The sequence below is a fragment of the Cardiocondyla obscurior genome, linkage group LG11, assembly GCF_019399895.1.
Source record: "Cardiocondyla obscurior isolate alpha-2009 linkage group LG11, Cobs3.1, whole genome shotgun sequence".
Taxonomy (NCBI): Eukaryota; Metazoa; Arthropoda; class Insecta; order Hymenoptera; family Formicidae; genus Cardiocondyla; species Cardiocondyla obscurior.
In genome coordinates this window covers 5,663,980-5,686,295 of record NC_091874.1, presented here as the reverse complement: position 1 = coordinate 5,686,295, position 22,316 = coordinate 5,663,980, and the positions used below count along the sequence as shown (strand labels likewise).

At 42.1% G+C, this 22,316-nt stretch overlaps 1 protein-coding gene across 1 annotated transcript in view; it reads left to right on the top strand.

The window, feature by feature from the left end:
• Sol1 overlaps positions 1–22,316 on the top strand; it is a 221,682-nt gene that overhangs the window by 95,125 nt on the left and 104,241 nt on the right. The window contains exons 5-8 of the mRNA XM_070663475.1: positions 7–163; positions 1,836–1,895; positions 8,990–9,201; positions 10,420–10,494. Of these exons, the coding sequence (XP_070519576.1) occupies positions 7–163; positions 1,836–1,895; positions 8,990–9,201; positions 10,420–10,494 (504 nt within the window). The remainder of the gene's footprint in view (positions 1–6; positions 164–1,835; positions 1,896–8,989; positions 9,202–10,419; positions 10,495–22,316) is intronic.

Sequence of the window (22,316 nt, the reverse complement as noted above, 5' to 3'; positions counted from 1 at the left end):
TTCCAGGTTTGTTCGAGATGGACGGTCTACTGGTACCCGGCACGATATGTGACCACGAGTTTGTCAGTTCGCAATCGACGCCTCAATACGGACGATTTTACTCGCCGCGGTACCCGTCCTCTTATCCAAAGAACATCCGGTGCTCCTACCTCTTCCGGGCAAGGTAACTAATCTCACCTATTCCTAAGCCCATTCCCGCGCTCTGTTCCGGAGAGCTAAATCCATATATAATGCATTTCCGCCGCTAATCTCCGTCGTCGCCATATATCTACTGCCTCAGCACATTTAATGACGACAGTCCGTAATCCCGCTCACAGTTCATTAACACGCAATCCAGCGCATCGGCGAACGTTCAATCATATCGGACTCGCTTATATCCGTTTCGCCGGTGTTTAGAAAATAGGGATTTTAATTTCGCCCGTGCCATTAAATCTCATCCGTGCCGGTTGTAAATATTGAATCACGTTTAGTTTCGGTACCGCCGCGCTTCTCCCATCGTCAGAAATTTTCCGGCTTCCTACCCGGGGCCAACTTTCGTCGTTCCTCATCCCGGCTCCTTGTTACGTGGCCGCCGAAAGTTTACGTCCGTTCTGTCGCAAGCCGTTTCGCAGCGCAACGGCATAAAAGCTGCATTCGCGCCCACCCAGCGAAGGGAAAAACCGGCAAGTTCTTGGCATGAACCCTCGCAGGAAGCGCTGCTATTCTCTGGCCGGATCCACGAAACACAGTATCGCGGCTAAACCTCGTCGCGTTTCACGTATGAGAGAGAAATCCTGCACACGATTCGGTGCTAACCGCGCGGCAAAACGTTAACGAGCAATAGTGCTAATTTATCAAAGCGCACTCTTAGTAAATTTTAGAACACTTGGATTCTTACTCTTTTTTTTTTGTTTTTTTAATCTTACGCTATATCTGCGCTATAATTCGCGTGTAATTTACGTACGGCTCGTTGATTATCGTGGATGTCTGATCTACGTGCAGCGGTCAAAGGAGTTAATGGGAGTCGAGGCGGAACGTCGTTCAATCGTGATGAATTTAATCGCGGCGCCGGGCCAGTATGCGCGAATGTGATTTCCGTAGTATTGTGGGTTGCTGCTTAATTACAGTAATTGTATCAAAGTAGCGTGTGTAGTCCTATATGTCTAACAGTTATGTCAACGTAACGTCACTATGCCTGGCCGCTATAAAGCCAGCGGATACGCGTGTATATACACAAGCGTGCAGTCTATCTGCCGGTATTCATGACACTCGCTCTATATTAACATGCCATGCTGTTCTCGATGGCCTTTGTCGTGCCGCGATCGCTACAAGCGACTTTTCCAATGATTATTCACGCCGTGACGAGGAAACCCGTGGAAGGAAAGCGAAAAAGGCAGCCGCAAAACGAATGCGTTTCGTCTTTTTGTTTTAATTTTTTTTAACGAGCATGTACGAGTTATTTCGCGACGCTTTTTCACGAGAACACTTTCTAAATTTTATTTAGTCATTAATCCTTTTTCGTAAAGGGATTTGGCCCTGTCGCATTCCTCACAGCCGACGTCGTCGACGCCGTCGCCGTCGTTTTAACAAATTCATACGCTAGGTACGCTTATAACGAAATTAATTACAGCTCTCTCCCATCTTGTTTCATTAGTACCACGGGGAGCAAGATAAACCGCGCGTGCACCGCCGCGCGGACAAAAAATGCATGTGATAATATTTCCGTATTTCATAAAAATGCATTTTAATATCGCGAGTTACGTAGCGTTTACAATGCCTTTATACAGCAGCAAGTGGCTTATAATGTATTCATCTAGGAACACGCGCGCAGAGTAACTCGGTTAATTGTATTTCAGGTTGAAGGAGAGAATCCGTTTGGTCTTTGACGAGATTTCTCTGCAAAAAGGGGATCTGAGGTGAGTATTACGTTTTCATTTCCCATCCTCTACAGCGGCTATAAAAAAAAAAACTCGTATGCATTACCGAATGAGAAATAACGACAGAAAATAAAGAAGACCGAACGGTCGAAGCGACAAATTAGAAGTTGTAACCCCCGGATGTCTTGTAGAGTGCCGTTTGAAAATTTTTTCTCGTCATAAGTAGTTTACAAATTTTTCCCTCCCGACGCAGCAGCCCGAAAGTTGATAGATTTGCGGGTGCAACGTTCGGTGCATCCGTGGGAAAAAGTTTCCCGTACGTTCTTCGCATATCCTGGATAGAAATTGAGTTCCGCAAGTTGCGCGAAAGAGAAAAAGCTAGGGAGATTTAGCAGGCGGGATCAAAGTCGTGAATTCACGAAGTATGACCGAGGCTGCCTCGTCTATGTAAAAGATGCGCCATTAAGCCCCGTCGGCTGGTAGGATGGCGTTGGCGCGACCTGTCGATTTAAAACTTTGAAACTGTCGTCCGTGCAGCGTGTCGAAAACAGCGCGTAACCGAAACCGCGAGGGAGAGAGAGATACCCGAATGGACGTAAATGCTACGACGCTACGAATGCTACGACATCTCCAAATAGCCTTCCATTCGAGTGATAAGTAGAGCTTTGGACATTACCAGTTTTCCTACATATTCATCTTTTTTTTTTTTTTTTATTTAACGTCGAAGCAAACTCGAAGGGTTTAGCCTATTAAAAAAATTTTTATAATATCCTTTACAATTAAATCGATGTAACGTTACGATGCATTAAGAAAAAAATATCAAGCATTTTGTCGTGTTTCCCATGCGTTCAGTACGTTTCAACAGCTTCGAGATTCCTCCCAACTCCCACTTTTAGATCAATAACCCTACAACTGGAACGAGACGCGTAATGAAAGCCGCGGGGCTGTTAAAAACTTTAAGACCCGCTTGTGTACACTTATACGTACACACGTACACGAGCACCGAAAGCGCAACATCCGTTTCGCACAGTTTTAAGAAAAAAATGATCCAAGTTTGAGTTACAGCAGCGTTCAATCGTTGCTCGCCGCAAACACATTTTTACAGCTTTGGTAACAAATTTCACCAGCATATTTGCCAACTGTAATTTTAATAGCGTAACAAATAAAATTTAAATTATTACGGCAGCAAAAAAAAAATATATATGTCAAGAGTCGTAGTCCAATTAAATTTTAATATGTCCTACAATAATTTATGTTATTCGGACCAAAAAAATTATCGTTTTTTTATTTAAAAATAAAACTTATGACGAAGACAGAAAAGTTTTTTCAATTTTAACTTGGTGAGTACTTATCAAAGTCCATTATAAGATTGAAACTGGAGATACTGCGAGGCAAATATTTTTTTCCATTATTTATTTGTAACAACGAAAAAATCTGCGTGTGTCATTCGCAGCAACCGTCAACACGCGGTACTTCTTGCGCAATCATAAAACTTTTACATGCGCCTTCGTTTAAAATATCTGACAAATTTTAAAGATGCTTACAAAGTGAACCTCCGAGTCGCGGCAACTGTAAATTACGATCTGTTGGCTGTTAACGTTTAAAAGTTTACGAGATGCAACAATAAATATTAGAATCATGAGAGTGCGGGTGAAACTTTTTCATTTAAAACTTTCTCTTCCAGTGCGGGTTCGTTGTGTATTTAACACAGATCGAATGGTGACGTCCATTCGATCAATCGGCACGCGAGCATGTCCAGCGGAACAAGCACTAGAGAAATAAAGCCGCTTCTAATGTTATATGTTCACGTTCTCGAATTAATTTCGTGACCGACGCGTATAATTGACCTAACGAAAGAATAGCGTTGTCCGATTTGTCGTTTAATCTACACAAGTGGCCGCGAAAAGTAAAGTCCGTCAAGTCGCTACGGATTAATTCCAAAGAAAGTATCTCCGCACCTACGGCAATCATAAAAGTTACCCCACGCTATTTGCGGAATTTATCGGCCGTGTGACGACGCGAATAGATAATCGGCATCGATTGACTCAGCCGGGGTTTGCTAAAACACACGAGTCAAGGTGGAGCGCGAGATAGAGACTCGATACTTAGGGAGAAGCAAAGCCAAACGAACCATTAAACTAATCAAACGAACCCGTTTGAATGTTTGCCGAGAAGCGGTAATGACTGCGGGTATCGCGCCGTAAGTGTTGTCCCCGCTGTCGAGGGATGTTGAGATGCAAAGTTTTGTCGAAATTCACTCGCGCTGCCGACAAACGTGCGCGAAGTTCCGTAACAATTTGAAACATCTCGTGGCGTCTGACATCTTTTCTTATGTATTACTTTAGGTACCACGCCCGGTTTCTCTTTATCTTTCAGAACATATTTTTCTTCTTCGGAAAAAGCTTTTCCACGTACTTTTGGAAATATTATAAAAATTTGTCGTTATTAAAATCGTACGGAAAGAATATTACGCGCGTGAGTGAAAAAGGGCCACTCCGTATTTGGAGAGATACCTATTAATTTAAAATTTCAATGAAATGGTGATATTCGCCGAGGAGATAGGCTTGTTTTCGTAGTAATGTTTTTCGCGTTGACCAATGAACGGCGGGGACCGGACGATCGATCGAACGGACGAGTTGGTTGTAATTTGAACGCTGCTGTACGTATTGAACTTCCTACGTTTTATGAGCGTTCCATGTGCGTGCCGAGAATAATCGCGGTCGTTAGATATATCTCGTTACGCCGCGCGAGGAACGTTCGTGAGTTGGCCCTCCGCGATCGGCGCTACTCCCGAGTACTTAGAGTACACGCTCGGGGTCTACGATGCTCCGTGTACTTACGGCATGCAAATCAGCGGGAGACCAGATACATTCGCGCACGACGATCCGAGAGGGATCTGATGTATTATCAGTCCGTGAATGAGAGATAGCCCTTCCTGCGACGCGACTCCAAATTTTACGATCCCCAATACGTCAAATCGCTAATGCTTCAGATATTACCGGCATAAATCTGCCAGGCAGTAATACTGCGAGCTTGACTACCAATCCTTTCAAGCTGGCTGCCATAGATCCTCCTGTCCCCTCGTTTTCCCCTGGTTAGTGCTATTGAAAGCGCGGCAGGTCTGGACTCCGTATATGCACACGTGCCGAGGATCAGTATATATATGTATATATATACATTTTTTTTTCTCGAGCATGTCCTGTATATTTCATTTTATAGCTGTATTTCACGTCGAGATCTCTCTTTCTTTGCCTCCCATGTTTCTTACATAACTCGGTAAACTTCATATTCCGCGTACGAGCGCTTACCGAGATATTTACGGCGAATTCTATCGAACGACGTTTCTATCGGCCTTTGTTAAGGATTTAAAAGCCGGCTTCACGAATTTAATGCTGCTCAATGTAATTAACCTCGCCGCAGTACGATCTCGACTTGACAGTGATAGCGTACTTTTACGAAAGCTCTCTCTTTTTGAATCGCAGGGTGTGCCGTTTACACCTGACCTCTAAATCCTTTGAATACGGCGTGGACTACGATTCTACTTAACCCACATAAAGTTCCTCTCTGCGCGAAGACTTAGAGCCTGAGAATGGTGATTGGGAGGTCGACTTGGAGAAACGAGAGGTGCCCGGGGACTTGCAGTTGCAGCGTGCAGGAGTTAATCCTTGATAAATCCTCGAACTCTGTCCTAATTCAGTATTGAGCTTCCTTAATTTCATTCCGTTAGTGACCTTTTAACTTTAAACTCTCAAATCAAAATCGATGGTTTCGCGATTGAAAACTACGAAAACCGACGAAAAACTACGAAGAAACGCCGACGCAGGTAACATCGAGATGAGATTGGAAAATTTCTGCTTCATTCTGTTACAAAATCTTAATTATTTACTGCGTTTCCTCTGTTATCTCAACTATTTCCTATCTCCCTCCGCTCTCTCCAAATTTTTCGAATCTCCTAGCGACAATATAAAAAATATTTTACCCGACGAAAACGCGTTTCTTTTTAAAAAGTTTTACGTTTGCAGGTCCTTTTTAATTTTTCGATTATCTTATTGTAGAATAATATTTTACGCGCAAATTGTTTAATTATCGCGGAATAGATCAGCGACGAAAATAAGGTTTAAAAGTAATTTCAAAAAACAATTTTTACAACTATAACCTCGTGAGCACAAGAAATATGACGCGCTTGTGAAATCTGAGAAAATTGTATACAATGGAACTAGCCCAAATAATAGGACCACAAATGTAATTTTCACAGCTAGTGCAACAAGATATGAATAATGAGCAAATTTCAAATTGCATTATGTTATTACTCAAATCTCAGTACGAAAGCAACATAGTTCATAATATCGTTCTGATAATGGAAACCAACTAACTGGTTTGCACGTTTAAAAAAAGCAATTAATATTGACATTTTTTTTTTAATATATCGCTACAGTTTATTCATATTATTTTTTATTAATGTATATCAGCGTAATTGATTTACTCTCGACGAATATACGGTAAAGAGGAATTAACGTTAATACTTTTTTTTTAATATTTTCTATGCAAGATATTCTTACGAACATATATTACTGTCTAAATTTTTAAGTTGTTTGTTTATTTTGTTTCGGCAGTGGTTTTATTTTGTGAGTATAAAACTGGTAGCAAATCTCATTTAAACTTCACTCTATATTCTGTTTCGCACGTTCTATTGGGCCCCAGCTATTGCCGGTAGTATAGTGATTCACGAGCAATTGGTTGCCAATGCAGCAAAACCGGAATTTAGTTTCGTGACAAAATTTGCAATTTCTAAAATAATTATTTCCAATAACACTATGTATTTATTGACTAAAAAAATATTGATGTATATTTCTCGAGTAATTTACGAATTTGATTCTCGCTATAAAGATGTTTCTATTAAAAATATGTAATACTAAAATAATATTACTTGGTTTTTTTTTTATTTGCACTTCATTAATGAAGTTCAGAATTTAATTTAAATATATTCATATGCTCACGAGTACTGATGGATTAAATGTTTATATAATAGTGTAAATGGACCCAATATCTACGCAAAATAATTGCAGCGGATTATGCTTTGTATAACAAATTAGAGTAGAATAACCGAATCTGACCAAATAACATCGACTCAACTATTATTCACATTTCATGCTCTCGTGAAACATCACTAGATACGATTACAACTGGATTTTCGTGTCTTTGTTTATCCAGACAGTATATACTCCGATAATTATTTTTTAACAAACGCAATCGATAAGACAATAATAAATATTAAAAAAAAAAAAGATTTTGCTTTACAGTGTAAAATTTAAAAAATGTACAAAAAATGAAAGAAAAATGTTCAGAAAAAAAAGTTGGATGAATGTAATAAATATTTATAATCGTGGTATCCTCGGTAAAACGTGGGGCGGGAATTGAAGGGCGGTATGCGAAATACGGTCGACAAATCTGCGATCGATAACGTTAATTTATGTCGCGGCCGATGGCACTTCCTTCAAGACCGCTGGTAAAAATCTGTAAGAGCTCGGGTAAGAGCTGAGAAATGCCTCCATATATCAACGTTAAGCCGCTCCGTCAGATGCACTCGGATATTATCATGAATGGTGCTGATGGATACCGGGAGACTCCTCCATCGAGTACTCGATACACTCATACCCCGCCCGAGTGCACGTTTATAGCACGCACATACGCTGTTCGCTCGCTCGTATGAAGTTATAGTCGCGGGGAAAACTATCGACAGTATCAATAATCCTTTTCTATGGATATAAGTAATGAATAATCCTTTGCTATATACCCTAGCTCGCGGGCGGTTTAATAAAAAAAGAAACAAGATGTAGAGCAGTTCTTTGTATCGCCACTCGATACTTGGACGTGCTTTCACGCTTGAATTCGAGTTTCCAAAGGTAAACGCTACTTTAACGATATTCATGGGAGCCACTGAGACACGGTAGACGAAATACGAATAAAATCGACGAGAGCAAAATGGAGTCAGCGATGGCCTGAGGTAAATCTCGTTGGGCACTTGAAGAATTCCGTGTACACACTCCGGGCGCGCGATGCTACGCTAGATTAACTTTGATAGAAGGATTTGCTTGCCTCCGCGTCGAGCTCACTTACGCGCATCGCTAACTTCACGGTTAAACTTTCCAATTTGATTGTTTCAAATAAATTTAAGACGTGAGTCTGTTCGTTATAACGCTTGAATCTCGTCGGCCGAAACTCGAAATAATCCCCGCCTGATTCGCGGACAGACGAATGTAAAATGTCTAACAGCGTTAGATCGCCGAGGAAAACGACGCTATCGTGCGCGTGTGAGTGAGGTCAGAAGTCGCACATGCAGGTTCGGAGGGAAGGAAGCGGAACGGACAGGCGGGACAGGGGTGGCTCTTTAATCTCTGGCTCTTCCGACGATAATCTTTCTCTGCCAACGTAATTGCTTAACCCGTGCAAGTAATAAGGTTATCCCGTCCGCCGTCATCGATCAAGCCTTTAAATCGATCGAATTGGCGATCTCGTCGATGTAGCGCACGATTCCTAGGACGCCCGGAGATGTAACGCCACTCTTCTTCGGTTTGATCGAGCGGAGTAGTTCGGGTACACATATAAAACGAATCGCCGCCGTCGAGACTCTCTCCTCGGCCTGCCGGCCAACACTCGTCTCGCCTTTGTCACTGTACACTCTTTACAGTTTCACCTTCAATCCCACCAAACTGTTTCGCTCTGTCCTACCTCTCGTCCCTTTTGTCTTTCCCTCAGTCTCGTTCCCTCTGGCGCGCGTTATCTAAACGAGCCGCAGCACTCAAAGCGAACTTAACATACCTTCGTTGCCAAGAATCTCGAGGACTCTCCCTTTATTCGCGTATCCCATTACGAGATCTATATCTTTATGGAGGTAAACTTTCACGCGAGGTACTTTGATAGTTTTGACTTAGGGGTGACAAAATTACGCTAATACAAGGATTTCACGGATAAATTCGATTTCTCTCTTTCGCTTTTTTTTTTTTTTTTTTTTTTTTTGTCTGACGACACGAGTGTAAATTAGCTTACGAGAAAATATTTCGGTTTCCGATCACGACTGAAGGTAACGTACCGATAAGTTGTCGGCTTCTAACGAAAAGCACATCCTGTTACAGCTGCCTGAATAGGGCGGATTTAATCAGGGTGCACGACGGAACGGATTCAGGGGCGCCCACAATAGCCGTACTCTGCAACCAGGGAACGGAAGTGGAGGTACTCAGCACGGGACCAGGTCTCTACGTCGAGTTCGTCGCTAATTCCGAATGGCCGGGCCAGGGTTTCAAGGCGATGTTCCAATTTCAACCGCTGGACGACGCGTTGCATCCTGGTCAGTAACGAACGACGATTGCATGCCGACATCGCGAAACTCCATCCTTCCGACCGTTTCCCCTCGATCCCGCCGCGGTCGCGTTCCTCTTTCTTCGGTACCGTTTCATCTCCCGCGATGTGTAAAACCGCGGCTATTCATAACATTTCCATTCAAGCGAGTCCGTAAAGTCATGAGATAAACCGCTAAATTATCCGTTACATCATGTACTGAGATATGACAGTGTTGTAAATTTCTCTTCCTCTTATTTAATAATTATTTTTAAATAAATATATTGGCCTTAATTTTTTTTTTTTGTTTCTTAGAATTGTATTTAATTCTTTAATGTTATTTTATCGCGGAAATTTGTCTTGCAAACATGGGCTTCTTATATAATTCATATTTTTAATTAAAACACGCCTACATACTTGCGATAGGTATAAATGAACAATTTAAAATTATTAATTAAAAAAAGTAATAATGATCATGAAGACCAAAAAAAATTATTACTAAAAATTAAATTTAAATTATCAAATACATAACAAATTGCGAATCCCGTCGGTATCGCAAGTTCAAGCAGAAGTTTGAAAGCTCAACTAAACGCGTCGCTATGCCGAAGGATGAGAGCGCCATAGAACAGAGCTTTTGCGAAGCTTTCCAGTAATGCTGGAGCTTTTCACAGTCGGCAAGGAAGAACGAAAAGCTTTCCAGCAAACTGTAACACCTGGATATAGACCTTGCGCTACTCTGCGAATGGTACCTTTATTGCCTACATGATAATCGGTCAAACTATTCGAAATTTTTCAGAAAACTTTTAAAAAGAATTACTATTTAATTTTACCCGTAATTATTACTTAATTTTTTAAATTTTGCCACTAATAAATACATAAAATAATAAATTAACGCATCGTAATATTGATTACCATACGATAGCTGGTTTTCCGACGTGTTACATTTTATTACGAAGATAAATTGTCGATAACGCTTTCGTTCGTCGCACGATCGATATTAAATTCGTTCGCATTCGACATTTAATCACTGTTTGGGCCAAGTTTAAGGAAACGCCGGTATTCTAATTTTGTGAACACGCACACACCCTTACGTATTTACAAGACAATGAATCATGCGGGTAGATCCTTTGTGCTGAGGTAGATTGGCTGCGGTCCATTGCATACGCGACTCCCTGTTGTAATTAACGGCACTGTATATTCCAGGGATAATTACAATAATGTGTTTCAGAGCCGGACAAGGTCCCAGGGGCCGTTACAGGAAACCCCAAGTACTCGGTCATCGGACCAGCTGTCAGCGCTACTAGTAAGTATACATTGTACGCTACGCGCGCGATTTATCACCTTTCTTAATCAATAATTGCTTTACCGCGTCCCATGACGCTTCTTCCGCAAAACACGAATTCGCGCGAGCTAAAGTACTGAAAGATTGGAATTCTATCTGGCGGGAGATGACAGCCGTGGCCTCAGTTGAATGTAAAAAAAAAAAGTAGGACGTTTACGCCGATAAATGATTACCGGCTTACCAACTTGTAATACATTTATCAGATACGCTAGTTTCGTAAAGCGGCGGGAGAAAGAAAAAAAAAAAAACGTGAAAGAAGAAATATTGTCGCGCCCGCGGAACTTTTCGAACGACCGAAATGTAATCTGGGAAACGTGACGCATAGTCTAGGAAACAGGATACCTCGATGTAAAATAAAATTTTACTTTAGACGTAACATACTTTTATGAAGTCTGAAAGAATAAGGGTAACATCAGCCCCCGGGGGTATATGGTTCCTGTCGTTGTTTAAAAGGATTATTTTGATGTCTCCAACATGAATGTCGGGCGAATACGTGTAGAAATATGATTTTCCCCAGAGCCCTCACATAACTTCTCCGTAACGCAGCAGCGTATAAACTTTGTGAGTACTTCACGCTTGTAGAATCATCATCCGTATGTTATACGGACAATGGTGAAAGCTCGACGGACTCCGAACTTTACGGCTTTTTCATGAAAATAAGATGCTTGTTTTATGCCCTAAGCACTCCTTGTAAATTCAGTTGACAAGTGCCTCCCGTCAATGATTTGATTTCCGGTTTAACCATTACGCATGATTCCGACCATTCAAAGCTGCTTTCGCCTTTTACTGATTACAGGCGCAATTTAACAGCGGTGTGTAATTACGATATCGCGCGATTTATGTCTAATTTTATATGTATACATACAGAAATCGCGTTAAACTCATAAATTTATCATTACGATGCGCGTAAAATAATACACAAAAATATTAAATTTAATAGTACAGTTATTCTCATTTTAAATTAAAATTTGCATATAAGTTACATGTAACACTTTAATACAGAATCCGTTTTTAACACGCGTATATGCGCTCACGCACGGGCCTTTAACATTTAATTACATGCATTCAAATTATTCAAATATTCCCTTGACTCTAATCCCAATTTGTACATGGCACTCTAGACCCCAACGTGTTTACTCATGTAAATCTATCTCTTAATACGGGTGAACAACAACAGCTGCGGCGTACGTAGGAATGCGTGACAATGAGAACCTTTACCGGCGCGGCGGAGTCACGAGGGTGCTTGAGGCCCGAATGGGAGCCGCCCTATGAGACACCGAGGCTTATGAAGGCCGATCCCGTCCTGTCTTTCGACTCTCCTTTAGGGTGCTTAGAGTTACCAGAAAGTAGCTACGATAAAACCGACGTGCGATATATACGCTCGCATTCGCCACGTGCTTTCGGGATTATTCGCGGCATTGAAGCTGTCGCAAATGCACGACGTATGATTTAATATATTTTCGTTGCTGTCGTCTTGGAAAAAAGCTGACTGCATGCTGAATGCATGGCGCAAGGTATAACGGAGCGAAAACGAGCGGTTTCTCCAACGCCTCGGCGTTGAGAGATCGTCAAGGGATGGATTAATGGTCCCGGGGGGAAGATTGAAATGTTTTCAAAGCGATATCGGTGCATCTCGATCACGGATCCGTAGCACGTTTGCGCGCCGGCTGTAATTACGTAAAGTGAGAATGAGCAACGTCGTCGTGGCGAGAGCGAGTTTCATTTACGTAATTGGTTGGTTACGTGAAAATATCGCCGGCTCGCGCCGCGAAAACCTACCAAGGGCTAACTTCCGCGCTACCGTTTTCCCCGTCTTCCTTCTTTTTTTTTCTCTTTTTTTCTCTCTCTCTTTTTTCTTTTTTTAATCGAACGGAAACGAAACGAATGTCGATAAGGTAATTACCGCAAAAATTAAGTGCCGCCGATAAATAGACGGAGGAAGTTGTTCTATCGGAAACGGATGGTCAAGTTTTTCAATTTTTTTTTTTACGCTTGACCGTGGGAGAACAAATTGCGCGTCGGGACTATGGCGAGCGCAATAACGCGTGCATTCAGAATCATTTTATAGGTCTTTCGTACGGTGCTGTTTACTGTGCGGCGCACAGAGCGAGGCGAATAAGCAATAAATAACCTTCGTGGACAAGCTTCCGCGCGTCAAAGAGGATAATGCTTTACTAAATGCGCCCACACGTGGTGGCTTTCCGAAAAATAGCGTGTTTCGTCGCGAGTAGCGTGAGCCTCGAGGCGGTAAACTCTCGATGCCCGCGCCGAGAATCTGGCAACCAAGAAAACGAAACGGGAACCGTACGAATGATGGATCGAAATTCTACACTTTACCCACCTCGCGCTTGGTAAAGTGCAATGTATGTGCTATGCTCGCACGACGCTAACTTTGCAAACGATGTAACGTTGTTTCCCGGTATTTTACGCTCGTCTCCAAGCCGGAAAGTACGCTCTCCTGTGAAACTAATAATAACTTTCTGCAGTGCGCACGCTTTACACTTAAGATGTAAGTGTCGCAAACTTTCTGTGAACGAGGCGATAACAAATTTTCTTTACTACTATTAGAGCGATTTAATTGCCGATGAAATATGGTTCCCTCTGTCACGGAGCTAGAATAAAAAAATTAAAATCTTTCCTCTTCCGCGAAGATGACAAATGTTATATCTCGGTAACGGAGCTGTATGAATATTTTGATATCAATTATGATTACGACTACAAGTAATCTACTCTTTCCCTCTTTTTACAGCTCCGCTGAGTAATATATCGCGTTATCGCGCGGCCTGTTCTAAGAGATCTTTTTTAAAGTAAACCCTTTTGGTTCACGCCACATTTGCACGCGACATTGCTCGGCCGATTTAACTTTGCGCTTGTTAAACAAGTAAAGAGTCGCGAATAACGGCTGTCAATGGGCCTGGCGATGTGTGACATGCTATTTCGTAATTGCGATAATGCACCACGGCAATATTGGTGAACTCCAGATTAATGTGTCGTTATGGCTCATAATTTATGAACGGAATGACAAATTTACACGACCACGCCGTAAGTGGAGCGCAAGCACTCCAATTTTATATTCTTGAATATTCACGTTATTCATCAGCTATGAATATGTACGCTCCTCTAGCGCGCCGCGCACGCATCTAGTTAAAAACGTTCTAGCGGCATGCTGATCAGGTACGTAGGTGTATGCACGCCGGTAAATTTGCTGCATTATGGATGGCTTATTGACGTCGGCATGACCCAATCGCAGATATTGTTTATCATACGCTAATTTATTGAACAGTCGGTTGTAATCGTGCGTGATTGTTTCATTTCGCGGCGCGGAGAAAAGGAAACGTTCTCCAGAATCTTCCGCAAAGAGGATTTGGAATCTCGGTAGCAGCGACTATTGTCGTGATTCACTGGGAATTCATCAACCGAACCGTGATGATGTCGCATGACAGTCGATCGCTTAATACTCTCATTAGGATTGTCATAAATGCAACGTAATGGGGAGAGGAAGAGAATTTCGTGGTCGCTCTCTATAGCGAACATATCGGGCCATTATGTGCAAACGCGCCGCGATAAAACGAGAGAGATGATTACATCGTCAGTGACGAAGAGGAAAGAAAGAGAGGCATTGATGTTGCACGTAAGGACAATATAATACGTGCTATTCCGTCGCACAGCTTCCACCGGCGACATCCGACACAATGAGGTTTGATCGTAATAACGTCGGGCATAAAGCGTGCCCACCTGCGTCTATGTGTCGGATGCAGAATGATCCACTGGAAGCGAAACGACCTCGCGTGATAAAGTGGGCGCTAAACTAGTCGCGAGAAATAAAAAAAAAAAAAAAACAAACTCGTAGGATCCTATTATCGGCACTTGTCCGGCGAACGCTGCGTACGCGAGTCAAAATTTACAGCGGAGCATTTTACTCTTTATCTCTCTTTCCTTGCTCCCCTGCCAAAGAAAGTTTCTTCAAATTTTTCCTCCGCTATTATAGCGAGAATTACTACAGTGCCCGCGTGTAAACTGTAAAAAGGATTTAAGAGATATACAATGTGCACACACCGTGCAATATATTCATGCATTTCGAGAGAAAAAAAAAAAAAAAAGCGATAAATAATCCGCCGATTGTTAAATATTCACAATTCACGTGTATGTAATTGCAAAGAGCGCACACTTTTTAAAAGTAAATTATTAATACATCAGAATTATTTATCTCATTTTTTTTTAACTCCTAAATATTCGAAGTAATCGGGTTACATGTGTGTTATATTTATCAGCCCCGAACTGATTCATTTGTATCTCCTTCCTGTCTCCATTTGAATAATTGTCGGGATTCGCGGGCGGTTGCACGGAAGACACACTGCAAAAGCTATTCATAAGCGTTATGCCAGCGGCATTAAGATGTAACTAGGAATGCTCGCGTACTTTACCACAGGAATCATGCGGGATGTCGATAAATCGTCGTGACTACGAGCAGTGGATCTCTCGACGTTTGGCCCAGCGATCGATTTTTCCGGTGGTCGGAACACCGAAATCGCGGTAAGTCCGGACCGTCGGAAATGTATAAGATCCATCTCGCGCGCTTTTCAGGGATTGACGTTGAAAGAGTCACGATTTACGTTAGCCTTTTCTCCGCGGCGAGAGGGGAATGGGAGGCGACAGGGAGACGGTGACCCGTCGGAAGCCGTAGAAATCTAATAGACCGCAAGCGAGGATGAGATATCAGCTCAGAGATCAGTCTCGATCGATGAAGCGTAACAGTGCTCAAATCTGTATATGTAGCGACTATTTTGGTAATCAATTACTGGATAATTTTTATACTGGATAATAATTACTGGAAAATAAAATTAAAAAAAGTATTTATTACAGTTACGATTACAAGTAATCGTAATTGTAGTGCCTATTTTTTTTTTTAATAACTCTGACGGTACTTATTCTAGCGTATCGTGAAATTCGTATTCAGTCTGTTCCCGCGGACTTGCCCGATTTCATTTTATCGCTATGTCCGAGACCGACGATTGAATTAACAACCTGAGTGAATCCATAACGCGTTTTGGCGTTTCCTCGGCGATTCTCGCGAAGGATCGAAGAGTAAATCTAGCTAACGATTAAAATTAGTACGACCCACGTAAAATTGCACTGACAAAAGCGTTCACGCCACATTTATATGTTTAATGAACTGTACATTAAATCGCCGTGAGAGAAGTTTACCAAGCGGGACTGTACGCCATTTGCTGCTGATAAAGACAAACGAGTTTTCCGATTTGCGGCTCTGGAACTGGTCGCGCAAACGTAGTGGCTATTCAACACTCGCCACATCGATCATACTTTTTTTTTTCAATGCATAATTGTACAGTTACTGATGACAAGGGAATTTTCGGACGAGATAAAAACTTATTTATACGCATAATCAATGTTAAATTTATGTAATAAATTTATTTGCATTAAATAAACGGATTTTCAAAATTTTTAATTAATATTATTTGATTATATTATATTAGCAAGTTATTATAAAAGAAAAAAAATTTTTATGTGATTGATAAAATGTGTAAGAACACCGCGTCGACGTTACATAACAAATTTATAAGAAGATTTCAGCGGCATTTGTCGATCATTATAGAAACCCCTGAGAAGATAGATTCGTAAATAAATTTAAAGATGTAGAAATATACCTCGCAGAATCGCGGTCATGGATTATTCCGACTAATGCCTCGCTTGAGACTTAACCATTTTAAATATTACTATCAAAATGATTATTTTATACCGGCGTAGTCCATCCGATATGTGTCGGCGGTAGATTCGCGACATGTTCCCGCATGTGTGGAGTAGCGACGAACCCGGCGGACAATCAAAGGAACCCATATTAATTTTTCAACCGTTCCAACCTTTGAAAAAGATTCTCTTGCGTTTGCACCAAAGATTTAAAGAATTCTCTATGGACCGGCATGTTAAACAGTAAATAAATATTTCCTCCATTCACGAGAGATAGAATTTGTGCGGATGTTTGCTCAAAAAGGAAACAGGAAAAAAAGAAACAGATTTTATGTAAACTCAAATCGTAACCGGCAAAAATATTGATTATGCGATCTAAACGGAATCTAGACTTTTTAATTAAGCTTCTAAATTTATAAAAAAATTTCAGTTCGGATGTGTTCCGTTCGTTGCGATTGCGTACAACATCTCCGTTAATAAACGCCGCTGACCGATAAAAAAGATCGGACAGATTAATGCAATCATAAAATCTGAGCTTTAGAAGGAAACTTTTTGAAATAATAAAGTCAATATTGGCCCCACAGTCCGCAGCAAATTTAGTTAATAATTTTTAATAGTACGCGCCCGCTATATCAGTGTTAATCTTGTTCTAAACTTTCTAATCTGGGGGGAAACTCCGGGAAGAAGCATCGGTTGTGTGTCTTCGGGCACTGATAAAGCGCGCGGCCGTCCACCTCGTTGCACCTCCTACTCTATAGCAACTTCACGGCTACTTCATCTTTGTAAGTGTTAGATTCAGCGTCGAGATATGACGCCAAGTTTCTCCTCATTCTACGATGGATAATATCGAGTTAAGGTGCGACGCGCGCCACGCTTTTTCAAATTCAAATGGATATTTTCGGCTTCCGGAAGAAAAAAAAAAAAATCTAACTCGTAGGAGCCGCTGCCATCCTTCCGTCTGACGCGCGATAAAATATTTACCCTCGCGCTACACGATTTCTCGATCATGAAAAAATCAGACTCTCTCACGGGTAACTGGCGGAGACGAGGCGGGAAGAAAGAGTTAGGAAGAAACCGAAGTAAAGGCTCTCCCGAGGGGAAGTGAAGGTAGTAAGAAGCTCTCCGGAAGCCCGCGGATTTCACCGGCGGCTTTTTCCGCGAGCGAATACATTTATTACGAGCGCTTGTATCCGCGAGTTATTGCCGCGTAATCTTCGTCCGCCTAAAGTTTGCGCTAAGGCTTGACGTTAGCGTTCGCGTTTTTGCGGCGTTACCGCGGCAATGGCCCCGCAAAATAAAAGCCACCGCCGCGACGGTCGTAACAATTATCATTAGTTGCACTCGTAGCAGCTTCGATGCGAAAAGAGAGGGTGAGAGGGGGTGAAGGAAACTTCACGAGGAGATGCAGCACAAAACGCGTTTGGTAGTTTCTTTCATCGAAACGAAGTCGTCGTTCCGATAATTTCTCAGTAGTAAGAAATTACTGCGACGTTAAAGCACGGGGAACGTTCGATAATTTCTTTCAGACGCAAAATGTATACATTTGCCAAAAATACCTTTGCATTAAATCAATTTAGGGATTCCTAATGCAATATTGAAAAGTGATTCGCACACATGACGCATATGCATTTTATTACTATTATTGCATTTATTTATTCGCGAATGGAGAATACGTGAAAGCAGAGAAACTTGTTATATACGCAAGGTAAAAAAATATATTTATAATGGAGTTCTCATAATTGAATTCGTCGTTAAAAAAAAAAAAAAAATAGAAAGAATTTGGTATATGGTACACGGTTAAAATTTTTTTTTGCAAACTGCACTTACAATATCAGTTTCTGTAATATTTTAAATATTTATGTAAAATTTATAAGTGAATAAAAATATTAAATTTAAATTAAATATACACGTTTTTATTAAAATACGGTTCTAAACGAGATAAAAAAAAAATTTGATTTTATAATAATATTATTTCTATTCTTATTCGACAAGTATTTATCTCGTCATCGTAGCAAAGAAATTTTTGGAACGAAACAATTTCGCCAGCTAATAAATTTTAATAAACATTTTTTAAGAATTGAAAAGAGAATCTCTAAATTTTACGTTACAGAAAGATCAATTCAATTCTGGTCAAAGAATCTAGATGAAAGGAGATTGGCCATAGTTTCGGGACATCTTATATATCGTGACATTTTCTTTCAACCATTTGCTCTTTCAATTGTGTTCTCAAACGTAGAGTTTTGTCGTGATTTTATGATCACTATTTTAAGTTAAGAGGAAGAGGAATAAAAGTGTATCCCCGCCATTATAAAAGTTTGTAAAAACCGGATATTGCGAAGTTTAGCGAGGATGGCAAACAATGTTACGCAAACAGACACGATCCCCGTGTGCTTTTATTAGACACAAATACATGCGTCGGCAATAAACATTCACAATTGCCCAGTAATTGTGAAAATTAACATTCTTTAAAACTAAAATGTTTCGATAAAAATTAGTTATCGAGAAATGAAATATCTCCGACGCGTAAGGCACTTTCCCGGTGATAAGTTTGAGCGCAAACTCTTGATTCTGTGCGATCTAACGTGAAAACTAACTGTACATAAATTATTATTGGCAAGTGCATTGACTGAACGTTAGCGATCGCTGTACAACATGTATTACCCCTTAAAGTCGGAGCGACGGAAGGTAGGAGGAAACGTTCACGTGCACGACGCGGCTTCGAAAACGGAAGTTTGAGGGATGATAGGGCGCTCGGCCCCGACAATTTCGTGGAAGTTGTGACAGTTTGTCTACGTCGCGCGGGTATCGAAACTTGGCGGCACGAGTAAGCTGTTTCACGTGCGCCCTCGTGAGCTTTGCTTTTGCAGCCAAGGGGAGCGAAAAACTGCAATGACTAAACGAGCGTTCTCAATAGAAGTACTTTTAAATCTGGCCGGTACGCGAAAACGCTTAAAGTATCCCCTACATTACAGCGAACGCTCCGCTTCCGATATCTATTTTTGTTTGAGCGTAGGATTTTATCGTTCGAAATAAGCTGCGCTTCGAGAGCCTGCTCCTCGCGCAATCGTCCGCTCAACCCTTTACGGCACCGCTGAACGGAAGTGTTGGGGAAAAAAAACAAAAAATAAAATGGGTAAAATTTTTTTTCTCTACCATGAACAATGCGCGCGAGGAGACACGGGAATAGCGGCGTATTGAAAAAAGTTAACCGAGGCCGGAAACTATTGGCAGATCGGCGCTGTTTTCTGGCCTGCCGGAGCGCGGAGACGGAATTTTGGACCGATCTGTGACACGCGGGGGAGACGGGTCCGCTGTGATTGCCTCGGCCGGAAGTACTTTCTGGGAAAGCGCAGAGAATGGATAACAGTCCAATAAAATCTAATTTAGCCAGGGGAGTACAAACTAGGGGATGATACATTTTGCGGTTGACTGACTCGAAGTTGCGGTGTAGCAGACGGAAAATAGAAACGGCGATGGAGTTGCCTGTACACATTACGCGCCGCTCTCTGTAGTTATACGTATCCGCGATCAGCGGCCCCGTGCACGTGCGCGTGTATATTATATATTTACGACACGTGTGTGTGCACGAGCCTCGCGCGCTTGCACACGACGGGAGTATGGGCATCGTTGGATAGAAACGGCGGCGCGACTGCAAGCCTCGTGGGATCGCTAGCCGCTCGGATACGATTGTAATTGGCAAGCCCATATCCTCAACACGTAATATCCTCGCTCGCTATCCCGTTCCCCGATCCGAGGTTCATTAATTCCTATTTCCGCCCGTCTACGTCCTTTCTATGAACTCGAGACTTCTGTCGATCGGTTTAACGGCGTTTCTCCGTCGGAGCTCAAAAATATGTTTGCCGTTTTTCCCGACAGCCTTTTCCCCCTCATTTTTATCCCGACCTCGCCTCTCCATTTTCTCCTCCTCACGTCTCGCCCTCGCGCGAGCACTGCACGTCGTGAAAACGTCGTAAATCCGTTCTCGATGTTATTTCTCAAATATCGCTTCCTCGGTTCGTGTGTACTTCTCCGCCGTGCACGTCAAAACACGGCGAAGTCGTAAACCGTTTTCTCCCGTTTATTGAGCGGGGGACAGCGGCGGGCTTAATCCGTTGAGCACCGAGAGCGACTCACGTTTAATCTGCAGGTGGATATGTAATATTTTACGACACGCGTACCCACGATACGGCAATTTTCCATTCGACAAACTATTGCGTTTTACAACGAATCGTCCGCTTCTTTGTTGCGCCAAACGGCATTACGCACCGACCGGCAATAATTGACGCACGATAAACATTACGTTTGAATGGGCGCTCGGCTTTCGCGCAATTTTTGTTCAGAGAAAACCGAAACGCGAGAAGCCGCAACGACGGATATCGATCGTTAATTACGGCAAAATTAATTTATCCCCGATATTACACGGAATCCTTGTTGTCTTTCACAAGGTCCCCTGTCGTCCGTAATACGTCATTAACACCGCGATATAGCTGAAATTCATTACTGTACGAAAGTTAAATTATTGCTGGGCCATAATTACTTCGTGGCACCTAAACTATGGATAGCGAAAGGATTACTCTGGGTCCCTGCCGACCCAGTTACCGCAAGACTGTGATTTATAATGCCTAATCTTCCTTAATGTTTTTAATTACCATTATAATAACGCCTGTAATCTAACAAGTTATTAAGGGAAAAGATAATCTTGAGACTTACGAAGTCTATTTTGTCAAACAACCCTCGAAAATTGGCCGCGGTTTGCTAGGGCGTAACGAAGAAGACTATCACGAGGACCGAGATTTAAATTAACGTTAAGCGTACGTTTGTAAGCAATGCATAATGCCGATCGATGAAGAGGTCCCTGCTCGCCCTGCTCGAACGTGTGTATCTAAATGGAAGTGGCCCTGCAGTGATTACTAATTCGTCGCGCGCCAGCACGACCAGGTGTGCAACGGACAACGATCCCATTTTCGTCGAACCCTACGCCGGGAATTGCGAGAGTCAGACCTTCCCGGTTATGGGACTTTCATGACTTGACATGACGAACGCGACACGCGCGGAGCTTCCGCAACACGAGACAATGAATTGTAGCGGTCCGTTCCTTCCGTACGTTTGTCGAGTTAGGCTCCGCAATTTTCCATTTTTGAAAAAAAAAGAAAAAAAAAAAAAGAAAAAAAAATAATTAAAAGAGTTCTAATAATCCTCGCAAAAGTTTTAAAAAGAGTTTCGATTAAAGCGACAAAAATCAATTAAAAAAAGACCAACTTCACGGACGTTCCCTTCGTCTATTCGCGCGCTTGTATTACGCAACTATGCATAACGTTCCGCATCCACGGAAATGTTCATTCACCCTCAAATCTATAGGGTGCCGTATCTCGGAGGAGATGTGGAGAATCGCGCTAGTTGTCGCGCAACGAGCGGCGGGAGCGGAGGAGAAAAAAAAAAAAAAAAAAGGAGAAGATGCTAAGGGAAAAGCGTAGCCTTAACAAGAAGGCAAAATGGAGTTATCGCAAGGCGTGGGTGTAGAGAGAGGTAACCTGAAGTAGGTTACCACGAGGAAGTGACTACTCGTCGTGCGCTCCGAGGCACTTGCGTTTGCCAACGTACCCCAGTTACTGAAACAAGAAATATTTCTCTCTCTCGCGTACGAACGTAACGAAGGCCATTGAAATCTCGCCATGTATCACGGTTGTTTGTACATAATTGTTTGCGCCGTACATTCGAATCGCGGAACAGCCCTCGCCATTGTGGCTCACTCTAATTACGTAACGCTTCGCAATACATAATTAGAGAGAGAAATTGCGTCGGTAGAGATAAATAATTTATAATAAAGTAAAAGAGAAAGAAAAATTGGCGCGCACGCCCTGCGAGTTGTGCGTTTTCCCGATAACATCGATCGGCTCCTCTAAATAATGCAGAAGGCTTCGAGGGAGGTCGAATTACGCAGAAGTACACGGTGAAAATATGGGTCGCATTAAGGTAGTGGCCGAGCGAGACTTATTGCGTGCACTATGGACGGAATCGCGAATAGGTGGGTTGGTTTACTTTGAGAATGACGCGCGCATTCATCTTGCACGCGAAGA